This window comes from Cinclus cinclus, chromosome 7, assembly GCF_963662255.1.
Source record: "Cinclus cinclus chromosome 7, bCinCin1.1, whole genome shotgun sequence".
Classification (NCBI taxonomy): Eukaryota; Metazoa; Chordata; class Aves; order Passeriformes; family Cinclidae; genus Cinclus; species Cinclus cinclus.
In genome coordinates, this window is record NC_085052.1 from 31415517 (window position 1) to 31437993 (window position 22477).

General features: G+C 39.6%; 1 protein-coding gene across 1 annotated transcript in view; it reads right to left on the reverse strand.

The window, feature by feature from the left end:
* Nucleotides 1–1038: 1038 nt before the first annotated feature.
* The window catches only part of GRID1 (glutamate ionotropic receptor delta type subunit 1), a 493561-nt gene continuing 472122 nt past the window's right edge, over nt 1039–22477 (reverse strand). Inside the window, exons 14-16 of the mRNA XM_062496272.1 lie at nt 20025–20191; nt 18431–18671; nt 1039–1638 (exon numbers count right to left, since the gene is read on the reverse strand). Coding sequence (XP_062352256.1) covers nt 1210–1638; nt 18431–18671; nt 20025–20191 — 837 coding nt within the window. The 3' untranslated portion in view covers nt 1039–1209. The remainder of the gene's footprint in view (nt 1639–18430; nt 18672–20024; nt 20192–22477) is intronic.

Sequence of the window (22477 nt, forward strand, 5' to 3'; positions counted from 1 at the left end):
ATTTTGGTTTGTTTTTTCCTTGCCATACAACATTGCACTGGCAATATTTGCATGACAAGACGTCAAAGAAGCTATATGTGTTGCTCTTTGTCCTCTGTGTTGCACAGACACAAAAAAAGTTTTTGTACAGCCATTTCTGCCACGATTACAGACATGGCCATTAAAATGCCTCTCTTTACAAAATCATTGGAAAAAAATCTGAGCTGGGCTTAGAGTCTTGTTATTCAGGGATATGACTTCAACAGGAAGCATTGCATCCATTATGCAACAAATTCAGTAAAATCTTAAAGAAAGAGATGGCACCAGAGGGCACAGTCACTGCAGTGCCATTATCTCCTGCCTTTACAGTTCTTCCTTGCCTCACTCTATTGGTTCCTCCCCATTTTCAGTCATGTACACAAGAAACGAAAAAGAGCTGAGCAGTTCTTCTTAAAAGCTTTCCCCTTAACCTAAAACCTGTTCATCAAAGCATTTATATATATAATATATACGTCATAATATATATAATATATATTATATATATATGTGTAAAAAAACCACAGTTAAATAAAAAGAGCCACACAGCAGACACGTAAAAACATAATCCAATAATCCTGTGCTTAAATTTAGAAACTGTGTGGAAGTTTAAATTCTTGTTAGAAGGAAAATGTTCTCTGTTGTTTGTTGGATTTGAGTTATAATTCACCTTTAAAGCATTTTTTTGCTGCTTTGCTAACACCAGCTGCTGAGTGCTAAATGAATTGTCATCTTGGCTATAAAACAGGGTTCTGGGGAAAGGAGAGATCTGAGCATGGTCAATTTTTCTAGCAAGAAACAGATAAAATTTTCACTCTTAAAAGAAACCATACCTGTAAGGGAATAAGTGTTGAAATCCATGGGGAAAAAAAAAAAGAAAAGTATGGCCCTCAGTCCCAGTAACAGGTCTTCTTTGGCACTTGAGAACGACCACAAGTAGTTTGCCTTTTTATTCATATAGAACAAAATTTACAAAGTCATTCATACATTTTTGTTTGTTTTTTGTTTTGTTTTTTACTTACTTTGAAAATTAGGAATATTCAAAATACACTTTTACCCCACTTCATTCTTTCATTATTTACAATTATATACAAGAAAAATGTAAGAGTTTGTTTTCTTTTCCGTTTTTTTTTTTTTTTCCTTTTAAATTTTGTATTAAAAATCTCTGCTGGTTGTTTGTACTGTTTGTTTTCGTCATATGGATGTTCCATGCGAGGGCTCCATTGCTTCTGGAATGACTCCCCCCGGCACAGACTGGAATGACATCGGGATCGGGGTTTTCACGGGGCTCTGCCGGAATAGTCCTCCGTTGGGTGACCTGTGTTTGCACTGTATGGAGGGCATGGTGGCTGAGCTGCTCAGGGGCAGAGGCAGGTTGCTGCCCGAGGCAGCTGTGAGTGTCCTGCTGGCACCATGAGTTGTCTGTTCTGGTAAAAAGGTGGTGACAGAAAGTTGAGTGTTCTGGTACTCGCGCACCGGCTCCAGGGTCTGAGCTGGCTGCATGCCACCGATCTCCAGCGCTGAGATCTCGATGGATGCCGGAGAGATCTGCTTGTGGGCAATGTCTTCATCAATTAAACTGTTCATGCGTCTGTGGACCTGCTCCAGGTTCACTTCTTTGTCCTAGTGAGGAAGAAACCAGAACAATCAGTCCAAACACAGCCTCCAGCCCCAGCCGGACCCCCCTTCCTCTCCTCTGTGTGACCCGAGCTGCTGATCACTCATTGCATCGCTCGGATCTCAATTGCACCCGCACAAAACCTCAAGGTCTGGCGACATCTCCAGATGAAAAACCTGCTGAAGAAAATGCTGCAGAAAACACCAGCTCAATCTCAGCCTGCTGGAGCTCCTGATGTTGTCAATCCCATCCTCCTGAGATGGCAGGGGAGGCATCGGGGGAACAGGGGCTGGAATCGGGGACCGGCACCTCCCTCACACCCTTGGCTCACCTTGCACAAGCTCAGAAAAAAGCCTATAGCAGGCAAACGAATGACCTGGGACTCCAAATTCAAGTGGGCAGCTCAGCCCCTTGTCACCATGTAACAGCTCACCACTATCTCATCTCTCTGCAGAGCATTTTCTAAAGAGCATGTCAGTAAAAACTCCTGACTTCAGGGTAGTTGCTTCATGTGTCAAAATCTACAGGCCAGGGGTTGTGGTGGTGATGAATTCTTGCCTTCCCATCAGGAAGCCCTGGGTCACCTGTGTGGCACAGAATATGAATGTACATGAACAGCACTGAGAGCCCTACTCTGGGAGCCCTGGGGAGGGACCACACACTTGTGTTTGGAACAGTTGCATGACAGACCATAGGCTGTCTGTCACCTTGGCACGTCATCTGAAAAAGTCTGTCTGTGGTCAGAGCTCAGGAAAACAGTGCTGGTCTTCAGAAAATGCATCACCATCTTCTGAGAATGTGTTTTCTGAGGTTTCCAGAGTGGCCTCTTCAACTGACTATCAGAACCACTCACTCAACTCATTTTAGCATCCCTGAGGAAATACAGCCAAAGGAGTTGTCTTTAAATCCTGAAGTAGCAAATACCTACAGTGGGCTGTTTATCACCTCAGCACCGCATTCAAAATGCTCAAATTGGGAAGCAACAAAACTGGCAGGGTGAAGTCAATCACCTGGGATGCTGTCTGACTGAATTTTAACAGCTAGCATTGTATTGCCAATAAAAAGGTATTACGTTATATAAATTCTCTACATTTCATAAGGCACAGCTATGATTGCAGTTGTAGTTATTTGATGCAAGTGTAACACAGCAGAATAGCAGCAAAGCATAACAGCCCAACAGCCCTGGAACTGGAGAAATGCCCTGATCCAACAGAAACCTGTAATTACATTACTCAGACAGCAACACTCCAACCTGGGGAGCAGGACTACCCAAAACTTTTGTGCTCCAGCAATCCCTGACTATCCAAGGTCAACCTGTGCTTAAATGTAGGTTTAACCCAACACCAGCAGCCTTACTGATTCATACCAAGATCTAGGCTCAGGGAATGAGGAAGTACAAAGTGTCAGAACCACTCACTCCTCTGAATCTTTCATCAGCGTGGTCCAGGTGGAGCACAGAGAATTACAATCTTATTCCAGCTGTACCCTCTGCTATGCAACTTTGCTTTCCCCTGTAAATTGACAGATCAACCCCAAAGTCCTTGATTCCAGTCAATGTCAACTACAGATTCAATTCTAACCCTGTGATTTAACACCCCTTCTACATTACTCAAGAACCATTGAATTTGCTGATCCCTGCATGGGTTTGGAAATGAATTAGTGTTACATGATGTACAGTCCAAACCTGTGTCCTTAGCTTAGGCTAAATCCATATTGATTTCAACTGGAATACAATTGCTCCACAATTACAGGGCTGAGCTGCAGGTTGCAAATTCTGTGCTAATCAGTGGAAAATTAATTCCTATTTAATTTATATTATAAATTCACCAAAATCCCAATGCAGCTCCCAGAAACCTGGGGGATATAATCTTCCGCACTAAAGTAACAAATAACTTTTAAAAAATCCTGCTTTTTCAGCCAAATCCTCTAATCAGATAATTTTGAGTTAGAGAAAAATCAATGGGTAATAAAATAAAAAATAAACTTTTTTGACATGAAGTGATCACACAACACTTGATCAGATAACCCCTGCAGCTGTAGTAAGTCCTTCCTGACAAAAAAACGCACCTGAGCTGTCAGGCCCTTCATCCAACACATTAGACAATGCAATAAGATGATGATAACTTAGAGACTCTTTCCTAAATTCTGTAGCTAGGAAATTTAAGAATTTATGGTACAATGACCAGAGGACTGCATGAATTTAATTCATACTTTCCTCAGTTCCTTTTCTTGAAGTAGACCTGGGGCAAACATGAGAAAAGTTCTTACATTATTCCCTGATGGGGGCAAGAGCTCGACCTCTCTGGGTGGGTTCCTTTGGAACAGATGTCCAACCACTCACTGCTGCATTTTCCTCAGCTGTTTGCCAGCAAAAGCTTGCTGCAAAGTTCTGCTTGTCCAGAAACTCCAGCTAGCACCACATGTGATGATATTGTGTCTAAGGAGCCAACTCCCAGAAGCCCATTATGCAATTAATGCCTCTTTAGGTACCCTGCATTATTTCTTTTCTGAACAATGCTGCTAGATGGGCTATAGACTCCCAGCTGGCATTCTGGGTATCTGGGGCTCATATTCTTGTCAAGCCTCCACTACGAAATAAGAAAACAAAAGAGAACTTGGGTTAGAACTGAAGAAACATTAGAGCAAATACTCCTAAATGAGCCTTTGGTGAAATGCTCATGACTCATTCGCATTTTTCTGAGCTTTTGCTAAATACTAATGCCTTTCTACAGATCATTTCAAGTGAAAATATACATCCATGTTTTATCTATATTTTAATTTTTTTTAATTGTAAGTACATCCTAAGTGTATTCATCCTGCTTTGCAAGTGGAACAAGTAAAATGTGACTTGGATAAAGCCAAGCCAGAGGGAAAGGCAAGGTTTCAATAACTGCAACAAGCAGTCATGATTGTTTGCAGAGCAAAAATAAATTAATGAAAGAAGCGGGATCTTCATTTGGAGCATCTGGGCACAGAAAGTCATAAAATTCAAAGCAAGAATTAATCCTGGTAACATATTTAGCTGAGCCCTTTTAAGATGTAAACATGAAGAGTCACAGCTGGGATTCTCTTAATACACATCTCCGGGTCCAGACCGTAGGGATTATTAAGGACCACATCCTTTGGAATATCCCCCTATCCTAACAGGCCTTTTCTTCTGCTATGCACAGTCCACCCTGGGACAGCCTTCCCCAGGAAATGGTGGATTTGCAGTTGCTTATATTTCACAATACAAACTCATGTTTCACTGTGCTAAAATTTTAATTGTCAGTAAAGATTAAAACTTTCCTGCACACAGACATCACGTTCTATCTACATCAGAACATTTTACAAAATACAGAGAGACGTAAATGCTTGGGATCTCTTCAAGAAGCAGGGGTGGTGATTTCTTTTGCTTACTTCTTTTTCTTCAGCATTAAGGACAACTTGCTGACCTTATTAAGATCAGGGAAAACTTTTTAAAGGCTTTCAACAGACCAGGGACTTACAATATTCCTTCTTTTCATTGTCAAAATAAAATGTTTGCAAAGGTTGTGGAAAACAACTTGTCTCTGAGGAATTATAAAACCACATTTTTAAAGGTTCTTCCCTTTTTCTTTGTCTTATTAGACAAAGAGCAGCTAAATAACTAAATGTCAAGGTTTGTATGAGACTATCTTAATGGTGAATGACTGATTCTTCAAATACTTAAAAAAAAAAAACAAACCCTAAGATAAAATTCAGAATCCCTTGAAAAAATCAGTTTGTCATTGCACACCATAAAACTGCATTGAATCCTAAGATTTTTAGAAGCAGAGGTTTTGGGATAGCTTTATGTGACAAGTTATCCTTTCAGAATCTGTAAATTCGGAACCTAATGTGAACATAATCTTTTTTTTCCCCTTCATTGTTCTTCTGGGAAGTCAGTAACATAGCATATGTTACTGAAAACTAACAAGCTAAATGGAGAAAGGTTTAAATGACAGTAAAGAGAGAAAAAGAAATCCTAAAAGTTATGATGTTTTGCTCCATGTTCTCCTTTATTTTTAGTTCTGTGCTTCTCATTAAATATCAAGTAATTTGTTAAAATTTCCTTTTTTTTGCACTTAAAATATAAAATTTAGTTAATATTATAAATATGTCACATCTCAGACATTTCGTGCCAATTCAATTTCACTTCTCATTTACAGTTGTGTTGGACACAAGAATATGTTTGTGTTGCCAGAAGAAGATAAATATTTTTTCCTTTGCTGGCTTCATAATTCTATTTTCAATATTAATGCTGTACTCCAAATAGATCAGTTGAAGAAATTAATCAGTGAAGGAAAGCAACGTCTAAGGAAAATTGATTATACACCCAGGTTTATCCTCTGCAGGCTCAAGGAGAACAGCTAACCAAACATTGCTCCTGGTCAGGAAATTCTCTTATTCATAAATACAAACTGAAATGTTGATGTCCCTCAGTGAGTTTGAGTTCTGGAAGGGCATTTGAAGGGCAGGTTTCTCATATGCAAGCACTTGATCATGAACAACAGGTTCCATGGCTGTGACAGACAGCAGGAACACACCTGACATGGAGTGGATCTGGAGGATGCTCACCAGAATTATCTCAGAATGACCACACCTGCAAGAAGCTTAGTTCTGAAAAGGAGTGACAGTAAGTCTGGCTTTTTACACAGAGTAAAATCAGGGCAAGATATAAATATAGACAACACGATTTACAGAGTAATTAGTATTTGTTTTTTCTAGCTTATTTTCTGTGACTCTTGACAGTGTGTTCTCATAAAAGCCTGTGGGCAGTCGTATTGAAAGGGTATGCTACTAATTGGAAGGTTTGGAGTCAGTTAACCTGATCACATTCAAGGGTGTTGGAAAGGAGCTACTGGCTGATGTTTTTAAGAAATTGCCTACATCACTCTAAACTCAATTAATTACAATTAATTAACAGGTAATACTGTTCAGCTGACTGGCTTGCAACACTTGGAATCTTCCAAGAGCAGACTTTTTTGGAGAAAAATATTTTAATTAAAGACACCATTGTGATGTCTGGTTTTTTACTTGTTATTTCTGTAACTTATCACACAGTTCAAGAAAAGCCACTTCAAGACATAAAAATGCTACAAGATGATGAAGCGGTACCAGTAAGGCAAAAAAAGGGAAGACAAATGCCCAAACATGAAAGTCTAATATCTGCAGAAATGTGATGCAAAAACTACGCCAAAACTGTGATAAGTTGCATTGGCATATAGCACATGCAAATAAAAGCACACTAGACTGGAGGAGAAAATGATTGATGGCCCTGACCCCAGAAGGACTTAAATTTCAGGAACGTAGTCAATATGGGCAGACAGGCTCATACAAGGAGGGAATAGCTTGCATATGTCAATACCTCCCAGTTAGGTGTTGGTAACTGTGCCAAGAATTGAAAACCTGTTAAAGTAGTTAATAAGACTCAGGAGATATGCAGAAAACAATGCTTTTAAGGTAATATAGCCTTAATCATCAGTCAGGGCACATTTTTGGTTTGGTTTTTTGTTTCCTCTCCTGGATGACAACATGAAGGATTATCTTTTGGTGAGAGAAATAAACCAAGACATAAATGCTAATAATAGGTTTCCATTCCATTCAAGAACTGTTTTTTAAAAATCAGGTAACTTTGTGATTAGGACTGGGTTTCAAAATTTGACACAAACCCCAGTGTCAGACAGACACTTCCTCTTCTGCCCTTGACCAGGAACACACTGGTCTCTCTCCCACCTCTATAAAACTCCTCCTGACTCATACATGTGTGTTGATCATGACAGGTGTCAGAGGTCATGAGACACAGGTGCTGGAAGGCACACCTGTACCCAGTTAGAAAGGAACACCAAGGCATTTCCAGGTACAGACAGCCATACTGCAAAACTGAATAAGGAGGCAGAGACAAAACCAGAAAAGTTTCCATGCTCAGGTACCCACAAACTATTCTCTTCTTACTCAGCATCAAATCCTGCAGCTTCACCCAGCAACCAACTTCAGTCTGTGGGGTTTCAAACATCTTGGACTCCAACATTTAGTTTGTTAAAGAGAAATAAAGCAGTGGTAACTCTGCATATGTACAATTGTTTAGGATCATTTTGAAATCCTGTATTCACCCAGGGTCATTATCATTACTTTCAGTTATAGTTCCTGCATATGCAAAGATGTAATTTTAATTTATTCCAGGAGGCTCTGACAGACTGGCAAAACCAGGCATAATTGGCTTGCTCAAGAAGAAAAAGCAGTGATGCTATATGTAATAGATGTGCTGCAGAACAGTGACAACACATTAATACAAATAACCCCTTTTTAACATGACTCACTGTGTGACACTCATTATTCCGGAGACTCCGCAGCCGACAATGCAGTGAAATGCAGAGACGTGTAAACAGATGCAGTGCTGATGTATGTCTGCTGTCATTAATTTAACACAGGCACCTGACCCAGTCAAATAGCACTTAATGTTACATAAAATTTGCTGAGTGGTTTCTGAGTGTGCTCTGCTCAAAGCTGGTTTGACCATAACAAAATCTAATTAGAAATACGGAGGGATGCACCTCAAGAGTCTACTTGAAAACCTGCTTTTAGAAATAGGCCAAATCCTGCAATCAAGCTTCTGTTCTTACAAGTGGAAGCTCTACCATGTATTTTAAATTAGTAATTAGCTAAATTATCATCCATAAGCCAGCTGTTAGAAGAAGGCACTGAGACTGACATCAGGTGAGGTCCAGTTGGCTGTTTCCTAATTGAAAGAATAAAAGAAATTAAAGTTTTGTAGTATGTTAATTTCATTCAATGTGGAATCATCTGCAAAGAAATAAAACTTCATTAAAATTACGTACAAGAGGCCACCTATTCACCAGGTGATACTCTCCTTTACCAGAGAGCAGAAATTCCTTCATAAAGAGACAGTAACACTTTTTTCTTCTAAGTAAACCTAAAAAAAGTGATATTTTACAGAATACTGCAAAGTTGATGTTAGTGTGATAGAAAATTGTTTCAAATACATTGCCAAAGTTTATTTCCAGCTACCCTCAGCCAGAAAATAGGTGTAAATAAATTATTACCAAAAGCCTAGGCACCAAATAAGTAACAGTGATTTGCTACAGAGGTGGTACAAGTATAAAAAATCTTCATGAAGCAGTTCACATCTTCCCACACTCCTGTTCACACCTTACCCAGGCTGGATTTTTCTAACCTGAAATCACATCTAAGCAGGGGTATAATTCAGGTCCTGCCTGCGAGCCTTGGCAGGAATACCCCAGACAATGATCTCCACAGCAGGCCAGTGAAGCTGACAATGCACACCACTTTGAACCAGCTAAACCTCTGCCTTATTTACCTCTTCAACTGCATCCCTGTCTCTGTGAATAAATGCACAGGACACAGTCCTGATGGGGGAACAGCAGGTTGCTCTCCAGAGTCTTGCAGTGATCTGCTCCCACATTCACCACCATCCATTAACTAAGTGCAATCACAGACCTCAAACAGACCCAAAACGGCCAGGAAAGAAGTGTGATAGAATTTTCATTTGTTACTCGATATGAAAGGGGACGTTCAGCCTCAGGCTGAGATATTCAAGCTTTAAAATCCTTACCAACCTTGGTTCACCAGCTGATAACCCAACGACAAAGAGAATGAGTAAGTGGTTCACATGGTACAGATGTTTCCACAGTTTTCATGACATTAAAAATTAACAGGACAGTAAGAGAATGCAAAGAAACATTTCTCAACACAAGCAGCAAAATGCAGTGCAGAATGAGTGCTGGTTGATGAGCATGCCAAGGTCTCTGCAAAGGGACTTGGGAGAAAGGAGAACTTGCAACCAGAGAAACCTCTACTGTGTACACACCACAGACTGCAGTTACAGCATTTCCAACAACACAGAGGGTAGCTCCAGGGGAAGGTACACATAAGGAGGAAACTAACAGGGATTCATCTGTGCAGGCATTTTCAACAAGAAACCAATCATCTGTATGTTTACTATAAATTCTCACCATGCTTCTGAGGCCCAGCCTCACATCATTGGCCATCTCCAGATGGAAAAGGAAAAGAAGATGTGGGGAGAGAAAAAAAAAAGGATCAAGATAGTGAGGCTAAGAATGTAATTAATATTTCACTCTTTTCAGCAAACATATACTAATCATTTCTTATAATTCTGGTCTGAAATAACATTAGAACAAGAGAGGATGGCCCTCAAGAGGGTGGTGTTTTCAGAATTTGACATCATCTAAATCTACATTGTGAGGTGACAGGTTACTCTTTTATGAAGAAAAATTAAATTCATATAGGTTCTATTCCAAAACTCACTAAAACTTAATGGTTTATTTACATTGCTTTACACATTTTTTTAATGCTAAATTATAATCTAGTCCATGAGGGATGCTACTTCTTACTCTAGTGAGCACAAATCAAAGCAATGCTATATTTTAACAGACTGAACTACTCTACTGGAGCATCAGGCGTAACAGATTGCTGCACACCCTCCTTCATCATTCCTGTCTAGTCACTTCCAAATCTCAAAAGTTCCCATTTTTTCCTACTATGCCAGAAGAGAGAGTTGAAACAAAGAATTGTTTCTACAACCTGTTTGATGCCCACTCTTAGCTGACTTACAAAGCCCCTTGTCCCCACTCCAGCTATATGAAAGCCTTATGAAATCCTTACTCCTGACTATTAGCCACATTTTTTTGCAATTAAAAACCAAATTTTGAAAAGGTTTCTGCACCCCTATTCAGGGCTCTATTTTGGAAGGTGTCCAAGCTCCTATGTTGACATAAGACAAGACATGACCAGCCAAATCATGTCCACCAGTTTCCTGGAAGATTAACTCTTGAATACTGAGTAATTCTGAGGAAATGGTACTTGTTATGTTGAGTGAGTTTGTGTAGCTCTTGTTTATAAATGTGCCTATAAACATGGGTCTGGACTTATGGAAAATCATAACCAAGCCATTGATTATTTAAAAAAAAAAAAAGAAAATATTTTCCACAGTATTGATATCTGTGATACCTTAATATCTTGGTAATATTGACCACATGTTGTTTCAGGTAATATAAAATTATTTAAATTCAATTGATAAATAAATTTATCTATCGCATGTTAATCCCGTTGCATGTTAAGGTCAATCTTCACCAAGTAACTTCAATGCACATGTAACTCCCAGTTTCTGCTTCATACATGGTGGTTTCAAAGCAACTGAAGTTTGATCCTATGCCACTAAAAGGAATGGAAATATTCTGGTGCTCTGGGTGAGATTAGAACACACCTCTTATTTAATCATATGTGCATGCTTAAATGATTAATCAGATCAACACCTAAGGCATTTTACAAACCACAAAAATGCAAAAGAAATTTGAGAAAAAGTCACATTTTATGTTGTTTTTTTTATTTTAAACTTTTACTGATTTTGTTATTTTACACCCCTTTCAAAAAGTCAACTTTAAAATACTGGCATAGGCTGAGATAAGACATACAAAAATTAGCTGTGTAAACATTGTGTGAAGAATCTAAAAGAATCTGACACGTTAAGGCTACAATTCAGTAAAATACATAAGCTCATGCCAAGCTCATGAGTAGCCACAGAAATTCTCTGGGATAGGCAATGTAATGCAAATTAAGCAAGTACTTACACTCATCACCAAAATGAAACTTTAAACAGCTTATTTCTTTTTGATTTTCCTGCATGGCAACACTCATTTTTTAAGCTTATTTCTGTTGAATAATTTTCTTGCCCCCTAAGGTTCATGCCAGGTAAATCCAGATAATATCCCTAAGGATCCCATTAGCAGGGTTTTCTTACATGACAGAGAAAAATTAAACCAAACACAAAAATCCCTTCCTTGCAGTTAGGGAAATACGCTGGTACAAAATTCAATTGCTTCACCACTGCTTTGGGTAGCAGAAGCCTGGGCCCAGTGCCATAAATCACAAGGATGACATATCACTGTTAAATCCATTACAGCCTTGACCAAAATCTATGGTGATCAGTAGCAGGAGTTGAGTGACTTCATTGGATTCTGGATGTGCACCCTGCCTCGGACCAGGAATTACAGAATTGCTGCTTCACTACAGGCACCTCCAAAGAGAAAATCTTGTTTCTTCGCTCACATAAAAAGCCAGCAGGGAGTTAGTTAAGATGCCTTTCCAGCTATTACTAGCTTCTGTACAAGGTAATTTATATATTTTATATTATATTGGCCTTTTTTTCTTCTTTTCTTTTTTTTTGACTGGTTCTTCCAGCTTATACTTTATCATCAAACAACAGTAAACTTTGCATTCTGGGTTGACTGATTCCAAACACCGCTTTGCTGATTTAAAAATGCTAGTTAAATGAAGTTCCTCAGCTTATTACATTCAAAGCTGGTTTGAAACTGAATTTCTAGATGGCATTAAAATGCATTATTTTGCCAATGTTTGCATGATTTATTTTCCCCAAACAAACCTTTATTTATTCTTAGAAAAGTAGAATACAATACAGTAGTACAAACAAATGATAATTTATATGCAACTGAGCAAAAAATGTACAGAGATTTCAGACATGTCATTAAAATACAGAAAAAAATAATTTAAAATAAAAACAAGGTAAAATATAGAGAACATGCAATGAAGGGAAAATAAAATATCGGTTTGATGATCTCGTGTTTCCTTTCACTCTCAAAAGGAACCATCCTGGGGCAAATCAAATTATCACATAAAAAGATAACACCACAAAGGAGACAAGGTAAATGAAGTGACAAGGAAAAAGACAAGGAAAGTGAAAATAATGGTGAAAGCAAGAGACTCTTTAATAATCCAAAGCAACACTGCTGACACCATGCTCAAGATACAGACGCCTCGGTTGCCATGGAATAGTATCTGCCTGGAGAATTACAGGGAGATGAATTCAGTACAAATCACAAGTCTTAGCAGTGACAAATTTGGATCCTTTGGACTCTTGTCTGCCAGCTCCTATTTCCACTGGTAAGGTACACTGGGATTCCTGCTCTTCTAATACCAGATGGGAGTTTTAGTGGGTAACTTTCATGACTGCTAAAGCTGGAAGAATGGATTTCTGAGGTAGGCTGGGATTTGCACATCAGTGGACATGGAAACAAGGGAGTTTAAGGCAGATCACAAGAGGCTGCCCTGGCCAGAAATACAGGGGTATTTTTCTTTCATCCTGTGTACTGCCAAAATAATTGTGACAATTTTTAGAATAATTTTGCTACCTCCCACTATCTCATAGAGCTCACAGAGTCTAGACTTTTTGAGATTCAAGACATTATTACGCTTGGAGTAGCAGGAAATAGGAATTATAAGGTGCTGTTACTAGTACACAAGATCGTTCCCACTATGAACAGTACCTGAAATGCTGCCCTCTTTTAATAATTTAAAAATAAAAATGACAGAAAAGTGAAAAGAGTCTATTGAATGAAATGATTTTGAAGAACCGTGAGAAAGGGAAGAAATCACAAACTAAGCTGTGAAGGCTGTGATTGTTAATGAATTATAAATTTGACACAAGTTATGAGACAATGACTAGGAGTAACTCAGAAGGTGGAAAACTATGCTATGCCTTAACCAATAAAACCTCCAAATCTTCTTGCACTACAGATTCTCAAACATGCTGGGCCCAGTTTCTGAAATACTGACATTGTTAGGAGTAGCACAGCTGTTTTGAAAAAATAGATTTTTGATTAATCATATATATTATCTGTGCAAAGAAAGAATAAAACCAAGATTTTATTGGGGTCATTTTGACATTGTCTTTCAAGAGCAGTATCAAATGTAAGTGAATCAAATCAATATCACCTCTTATGCGAGATGCCACAAATATTAGATCCCAGAAAACAAAAAAATCATCCTGTACAAGTGACTAATTTTGTTTAACATGGGGTTGCCTGTTGATTTTTTATTGAATAATATCATGCACATTGAAAAATATGGTAATTTAACTTTCTTTCCATTAATAGTAGGATATTCTATCTTTGCATATAAGTTTCCATTGTTCTGTAGTATGTGGAAAAACTTGGAATGCTTTCTTCATAGTTCTGACGAGATCTCAGAAGTAATAACCTTCAGAAGAATAGCACATCACACAAAGATACAGGTGATAAAGCACAGAGGATGCTGGGGAGCAATCATGCTGGATCATGGCGACAACAAAGATGTGAAAACTGCCTTTCATTCCTTCAAAGGGGATAACAGGTACCTACAATTTGATGATGTGGCAAAGCCCTTGGCTGTTAAATGATCCAAATTACATTATGACTTACTGATATTGTGAAATAAATGCATAGGACTTACAACAAAAAGTAAAATCCAGAGGCAATTGTCAAAAGTTCGACATTTATACGGTACCAGGTTTTAATAACTTTATCTGATTGCTCAGTCGTTTAAAAGGAACATAAAGTGACTGAACAAAGACTCCAGAATAAATATTAATTTTTCACAACTCTCTAATTTTCTGAAGATTATTGAAGTCAAAAGATTAGGTATCAGCGTTTCAGGCTGAGTAGCAGCTGTGTAAATTCAAGATTTTAACTCACATAAATAGCTGCATGAGCTGACTAAATTTCACTCTGGGTGCTTCATGGCTGGGTACTAACAATTAGTAGAGAGTGATTATAAATTCCAGAATATCTTTTTGGAAAAAATTGACCTAGCGCAAGTTTTTCTTAGAAAGTAATAAGGTAATTTTAACATTACCAGGTATTTTCCAGCTTGAAGAGATTTCAAATTTGAGCCTTAATAGAAGAATGTGGCATGGTGTTGCAGCAGTACATTTTTTCCTGATGCTGGAGCTAATCTTTCATTTGTTAATCTGATCTGATAAGTATTAAATAGGGATAGCATTAAGATTTGTACAGCAGAACTCATTAGACAATTTTTTTTAATCTCCTTCAAGTACAATAAAAATATCTTGTATCAACATCCTGAAAAAGATCGACCCAGCCTTCACTCTTCTAGTAAGAAGTTTTACTATTACTTGAAAGATACAATTGTGAACCAATGGCAACATGGAAAAATAAAGGGAATTTATCTTTCCTGGAGGACTGTCTTAATGAATTAACTTAGTGTATAGGAACAATACTATTTTTTTTTTAATTTTTGCGGGATTTTCTTCATATGCGAAAATTGTAAAAAATATTCTAAATGGAAGCAGTCTCCCCTTGACATAACTCTTCCTATGAAGTCTACAAATGTAGATCAGGTTAATATCAACATCCAAATTATGTTGTCAGGTTTAAAAGACAGGCTTCTGTTTGTCTCATAGTTAATACTACATTCTTCACACTCAGTGTAAGAGCTGTGATTTATACATGCAGACACCTGAGCCCTTGGACATCAATGTATTGGCTCACCCTAACCTCCACAAAAGCCTAAGGAATACAAAGTGGAAAAAGGAAAGACAACAAACTGGTAAAAAGCACCACCTTAATGTCAGCTGAAATCTTTTCTCCAATGCCAATGAAAGCAATGCACAGTTTTCCAGCCACAGACTTTACAGACCCTCAACGTAAAAAATAAGAGCCCCTAAAAAATGCTTCTTCTCTCTCTCCAGCAAGCTGCACGCCACCCAATCTTGTCATAGATCTGCCACAGTACTTGTACATTCATTGTCCCAACATTTTTTTTTTGAGTTGGCAGTTGTTGAAATGATACAACAAATCAAGTGGGTCATTGCCAAAGTGAGAATGCTACACAAGGCCTTCACAAGTCAAGACAATTCCTTGTTCAATTCTGGTTCCACTATAATTTTTTCCAAGGGATTTCTAAAGCTCATAGCAGGATGAGGGTCAAAGAAGCCAAATGTTGCCATCTTCTCTTTGCCTCATAAGCAACATCAAAGTCTAATCTCAGACTGCAAGAAAGTCTGCCTTTTCAGGGACCCTCCACAAGCTCTGCTTCACAGAAGAAAGTGGCTGGGAGACATCCCAGTTCACACAATTTTTAGGTGATACCACAACACTTGCGTTTTGCCAGAGCCTTCCCATAAGCAGAAAAAAACCAGCAGCATGGTTTGAGTTTGCAGGTCTTACTGAACTAATGACTTGGCTGGAGCACCAGATGCAGCTAAGAGGCAGATTTTAATGTTCTGCATATGCTACTCATGCTGCAGCTCTGTCATTACAGCTCTCGATGTAGAAATGCTGGTTAACACGCAGTGCTAGAGATGAGCTGTCCTGAACACACTCCTCCTGGACATCAAACTCTCCTTGTGCTTTTGGTCCTCTGTGCCAGGCTCAGCCACTGCTCCTGGCTCAAGCAGAGGGGCACCCAGTACTCCACACCCCCCTGAGCCCTGGATCCTTTCTTTAGTTTTGAAACTTGGTTCTTCTAAACACGTCAAAAACCTTCAACCTATATTCAACATCACATTCCAAACTTAGTTTCTACCTCAATTGCAGTAGCCATCAGATGTCCCACTTCAATCCCTCCTCACTGGTAGTGCATAAATAAAATATGTCAGGCCACTAATCTGCCAGGAAGTACTTCTGTATTAGTTTGCTGATTTAGCTGAGCGGATGTTGTGGCCACTGTGACAAAAGCCTCCAAGCCCTGGTGTGTAGCAGGGCCAGAGCAATGTGGCCACGTGGCACGTGTGGCCACTGGCCGAGGCAGAGGGCTCCTGAGGATCCTGCCTGTCCCTGGCTCTGGGCAGCTGCCACCCTTCCCTCCAGCCGCTCTGATGGAGCCAAAGGCGCCTCTAGCTGCCTGCCTGTCACTGCACCCAGCTGTGCCTTTCACGGGACCCTCATTCTGTGCCATCCTGCCCGGCATCCCTCCGTACACCTTCCTCCGGCTCAGCCCGGCGCTGCGCCCTCTCCTTGGGAACACGCACCTCCTCGTTCAGCCTGCGCACCTGCTGTGCCAGGGCTCACTCTGCTCCCCCTCTCCTGGCAGCAACCCCATCACTGATCTTTCTGGAACCTGGCCATGCCTGTTTAAGTTCAATTTACCTCTAACCCAGCCTAGCTGTGCTCCAAGGGCAAGCCCAGCCTCACAGACAGTGATAACCCCAAGCACAACTCTACCACAGGAGTACCTTCAGTTCACTTTGAAACACAGAGGGTTACAATTATTCTATTTTTTACAAAGAAACTGCCAAAGAGCACTACAGGTGCACAAGAGCAACCTTGATCAAGAACACACTGGAGGGAAAGGGGAGGAGAAAGATAGGAAAAGGAGAAAAGATGGGATGGGGTAGGCACAGATATGCAATAATCCTTCTTAGAGTTATTAGAAAAAGAAACAAAGGGATGGGTGAAAAAGAAAATATTTAAACTCGGGAAGACAGATCCTTTTTCAGCAATGGAAACTAAGTATTCAAAACTCCTTGCAATAAAAGAGCAAATTATTTCACCTTAGCTATATTGAACTGCCTTTAGGTCATATTCTCATCTTACTCTACAAAGATATACAACATCAAGTCCCTGAGCATAGAGAGGGGAACACAGACACAGTATGGCCAGATAGGTGCTTGTGCACGCAGCATGAGGACACCTTGGAAAGCGTCCCTGCCTTGCCCTGTGGGATTTCACAGTGTGCAGTGCAACACCTACAGCTGGGCTGTGCACAATACCAGTGTGGGGGCACCTTTGGAGTTACAGCAGGAGCGACATCTACAAGGCAGCAGGAAAAACCAGAGGATATGGAACTGTTTGGGTTGGAAGGACCTTGAAGATCCCCAGTTCCAACCCCTATGCCAAAGACGGAGATGCCATCCACTAGACCAGAATTGCTTACAGCTGTCAGGTATGTCAATTAGTCTACTGCTCCTGCAGATTGAGAAAGAGAGATCAGAATTGGTGGCCTATGTACTATTTTCCAGCTGTAGTGTTGTATAGCTCACTGCTATTATTTGCTTGTAACAAACATCTGTTCCAAGATGAAAGCACCTACAAATGCCTCAGCGTCTCCAAAATTGCAAGAGGTTAGTCTGTTAAACATTTAATCTATGTAAACAAACACAGGCTTCTTACAAGACAGATCTGAGAACAGACTGATTATTCTACCTTAGCATTGCTAACTACTACTGGCTACTGTGCATGGAAACTTCAAACCCAAGAACTTCTCAGATATAATTTCCTAGATAAAACATGTTATATGAAGGTCAGCCTCCTCAGAGGCTCCTACTTTTAGAAATAAAAACTGACTTCAAAAGAAAAGGACGCATTTAAACAGTGTCATGGCAATATGGCTTATTCAATTATTAACTAGCTGATTTATTTTTAATTGCTGGTGTACCTCTTCAAACTCAGCCTAGGTCAGCCATGAAGGAGAGCAGCTACCAGACATCTGGCAGCTACAGAGCCTGTGCAGGATGGACATGGATCTCCCAGCCAGTGGATGGGGGCTCAGGTCAGAGAAAACATCACCACAGATGGCACAGCCAGGTGCCTGTGACTGGCCTCCCCGTCACTCACAGCAGAGTGGCTGGGGGCATGTTTCTGAACCACTCTCTTACCCCTAAAGGTGGTCTCTCCAGGTCAGGACTGAGGCACATTGGTGGGGCAATGAGGGGAAGTTTGCACTGCTGCTGCCCATGCTGTATCTGCTCTACAAATAAATAGAGGACTTTAGTCTCCAGGGCTGTCAGTTTGGCACCTTCCACGTGCACAAAAGACACTTGTTTGTTTGTTTTTATTTTCTTAGAAACAACCACCCAAAAAGTTATATGCAAAGCTTAGTATGGCAAATCAAAATAAATCAAATTTATTGCATGAGAGCACCTAAAATCCCAAAATTTCCACTTGCTCTCTCTTTCTGTTGTGTTCTCTACTTTTAATTGTGATAAGAATAAAAGTTATGGACCTCTTTCGGTGTTTCTTGATGACAACGGTTGCTGTTCCACCACAACTCCAATGCTGCCACCAAGCAAGCAAGAAGAAGGCCTATTGCTAAAATGCAGAAAACGCCTGCAAAACTGTGCAGCTTCAGTGCCTTCCCATCTGTCTGTGCATTGGTATGGCTATTCAGGTCACAGCGTCCCATCCGTGGCCACCACTTCTGCTTAAGAACATCCAAATCTCCACTTTCTTGCAACTCTAGGATCCTGCAGAAATTTTAAAAGAAAAGTATTATTTGCAAAGATACTTTTTTACAGGTTTTTTTTTTTTGTCTTTTCCTTATGCTTCACAGCTCTTAAATCTACCATCCCACTATTCAAAACTCCACCCCCCTCCACCAGCAGAGTTTTGTATTCTTTATCTGAAACTCCCTTATACCAAGATTTCTTTCTACTCACAGCAGCAGGTAAACTCCACTGGATCACTTTAGGAAAAAAAGAGACTGTCAAAAATTCCACTTCGATGCAAACAGCGTTTCCCAGGGAAATCACCACTGTTAGTTATCCCTGGTCTGGCTATGTTCAGCTGCAGCAGCTGGTCCCACTAGTGAAATATTCAACCCACTCCACTGCTACTCTCCTACAGTAATTCCAAAAATGCGTGAGGCTAAACATGCTACTGTCTGTGAACCACTTAGAACAAATCTGTTTAAGCAGCTACCAACTCATTTACTTTAGCAGATGTAGTTTATTCAAAAGGATTTTACTTCAATGCTGTACTTAATGCCTGAATTACTGTGTTAACAGTTGCTAATTAATCATTGTTTTGTCTCTTGTGAAGTGTCCCTTCTCTGCATGAATGATTCATTTTGGATTTGGTTTGATAACTGTTTTAGCTGTTTACTAACAATCTTTTCTCTTGAGGCAGCTTTGTCTCTAGTAATGCAGCTGGAGTTTTGCTCCTTTTTATAAAGGAGGAGCAGGATGAGGCAATCTTGCCTCAGTTCCCCACCTGGAGCAGAGCACCCGCTCACCTTCTGCTAAGGCCACACATGCCTGCACAACCATGTGTCTTTGTTTCAGGGTACTCACTCACATGGACAAGAGATACCCAGCTGATAGCTCAGAGATCACTGAACGGCAGAGTTTATGGTCTCCTGGTCTTGTCAGCCCCATGAAATTCTCTGGAATTCTTGGTTCCCTGCACTACCATGAGTCTTCAACCTGTCCCTCCACCCTAAAGGATAATGCAGGGCATTGCTGCTTGCTTACTTCGGGGAGCAGCAACTGCTTCAGAGCCTGCAGAATGTGGCATGAACTCAAGATCTCTCTTCAATCTCTCCTCTACCTCACACCGAGCTCTGAGGACATCAGTCCTCTCTCCAGAGAGGACTCAAGGTGTCTCAAGGTGTGAGGCCACACGTCACCTTTGGTCCCCTCCTCCCAAACCAGATGCACGTGGAGCAGAAGGGGCAGCAGCTTAGCTTTACTGGAGCCTGAACTCTTAACCTCTCTGCTGTCATGTGTCCATTGCTGTTTATTAATTAAATGCCAAAATTAATGCAAACAGTTTCTGGCTACAGAGAGAGATCCTATAGAACAAGCTTTGTTTCAGTTTACCTCTGGGAGAAAAGATCTCTGTAGGGACTTCCATGCTGGAGTGCTATCCCATATCCTTTGCTGCTGATGCTGTTTCCAATGACTGTCACAGAGCATTCATCATCTGTCAGTGCAGCATATTCCACCACTGTCACATCCCACAGGAAAGCATAATTTCCTTTCTTTGCCTGTAAATACAACATGAACACAACACAGTTTAGTCTAAACTCAACTTCATTTCTAGGTAGGAAAAAACCTAAGCCACCAAACAAATCCAGATCTTGTCACTATTCCTTGCTGGTATTTCATTAGGTCACAGTGAATATGTAGACCTTCAATATCTTGATATATTTCTAACAGTCTTCTCTCCCAGCAGGACCTCACCTACTTCAGACCTTGCTAAAATATCTTCCTTTTTTTTTTTCAGTATGCACATAGGATAACACAGCCAACTATAAGTGTAGGTGAGCCTTATGCAACAGGTTATTTAATCATACATGAAAGCTATTGCTTAAATGATGAAATTTGATGCATGTTTTGTAGGAGACATGGAATGTGACTGGTTCCATGCATTTATGTGACAAGACTGGCATAGTATGAGCACTAAGTGATGAGCATCACAGTCACCAAAATTGTAATTTTGCAGCTTTGCTCATATAAACATGTAAATAAACAAATTTTCCTTGCAAGTAAACACAGCTCTTCTGAGAGCTATGTTAGTGCTGTAACAAAAGGCATGCATTGAGCTGAAAGAGTTCCCTCTTTTCTTCACAGGTAAGAAGATTCACAAGCATCTACTACTATCTCAGTTTTGGGATAAATATTTTTTAACACATCCTCAAATATCACTTTTAATTGGGATTGAAACCAAGGCCTGAACAGAGTGTATATAATGAATGTAAATCACCCTACTTAACACAAGATGTAAGAAGCATATTTGGATATGGATTCAGTAAAGTAAAATAAAATATCATTTTTTGGTGAAAGTAACCACTGGTTGCCTAATATATTTAAGTAGCTGAAGTCCTGCATATATTTCTTTATGGGAACTGATTCACAAAATTCCCCTAGCAAATGGCTACAGCTCTGGCACAGAATTAGTTCATCCTTCTGCATACTTTTCAGTTCTTTCCTAAGCTCAGTTTTAAATTCACCTGTAAGTTTATAAGATTCCATCAGTTATTTCATTACCCTGGATTCCTCAGATGAGCAAATAAGATAATTTACTTCACCACAGTTTGACAGAAACCATATCTTTCTGAAGTCCCTTACAGTTGCTTACACATGACTATAAATCAAATGGGTGAAGTACATTCTAGGAGGCAGAATTCAGGAAAACATAGATTAAGATTATGTTGCCTAGACTTCTTGTAAGGCACTTGCTTCAATCCACCTCTTTTCCCTGATTCCCTTTCATTTGCATCGAGGCAATCAAAGATCCACAAAAACATTTCCTTCTGGGTTAAAAGAGAGTAGAAATATATATATGCATAAGTATATCCTTTCTCTTTGGTCAGATGTGAAAGAGTTGAACCCTTGGAAAATACTATTTTTATTACTCAGCCACATCGTGTTCCATGGTAAACAATAATACATAGGATTTTGCTACCTATGATAGGAAACTGTCAGCATTAAAAATATGTCCTTAGGGGATAAAACACAGCAGCACTTGTTACTGTACACAGAATTTATTCAAAAACCATTATATTAGAGAACAAAAGTCCTGCCTGGTGGATATCCAGAAACTGGACACCCCAGAAAGGTTTTGGCCTAAGTCACTATGGTAAAATGTGTTTTACATTTCTCTGGGTATTTTTGTTGGTTGGTTGAATTTTTTTCTTCTGTTGTTGTTGTTGTTTTGTTTGAGCTTTTTGTTTGTTTGGTTGGTTGGTTTGGGGTCTTGGGGTTGGTTTTTCTGGGGTTCTTTTTGTTCAGTTTAAAGAGCTGTGTTTATCTTCTGTTCTTTCAGAACTGGTCAGTAAATCATCTTTTCAAATTTACAATTTAGAAAAGGACACTGACAACACAATACATTCCTTATCTATCTCTCAGTAATATTTGGGATCACAATGCTCCTCAAATATTTGACTTCTATTACAATGCACTGGTGAAAGAAAAAAAAAATCATTGATTCTACTTTTCAATCCTCAGATTTCTGTATGTTATCTTATATACAAGTGCTTTGCACACTGACTTACAATGCTGGACAGCAGATCTTATGTAAAGCTCTACTTCTCTTGTGTTTGTAGTGCTGCTATCCTAAATCACATCCTGCAACTGTAAATGGTCAATAAACCGAGTCTGCCAAATCTCTTAACACCTATTTTACAAATTTTTAATGACATAAATCAGTCTATCCAAAGTCATCATATCTGCAGAGCATGATTTTTCTGACAGCCTGATCATTTTAGCATAATCAGGAATCTGACTTTTAAACTCTTGGTTGTGCATATATCTCAACTCTCAGAAATCCT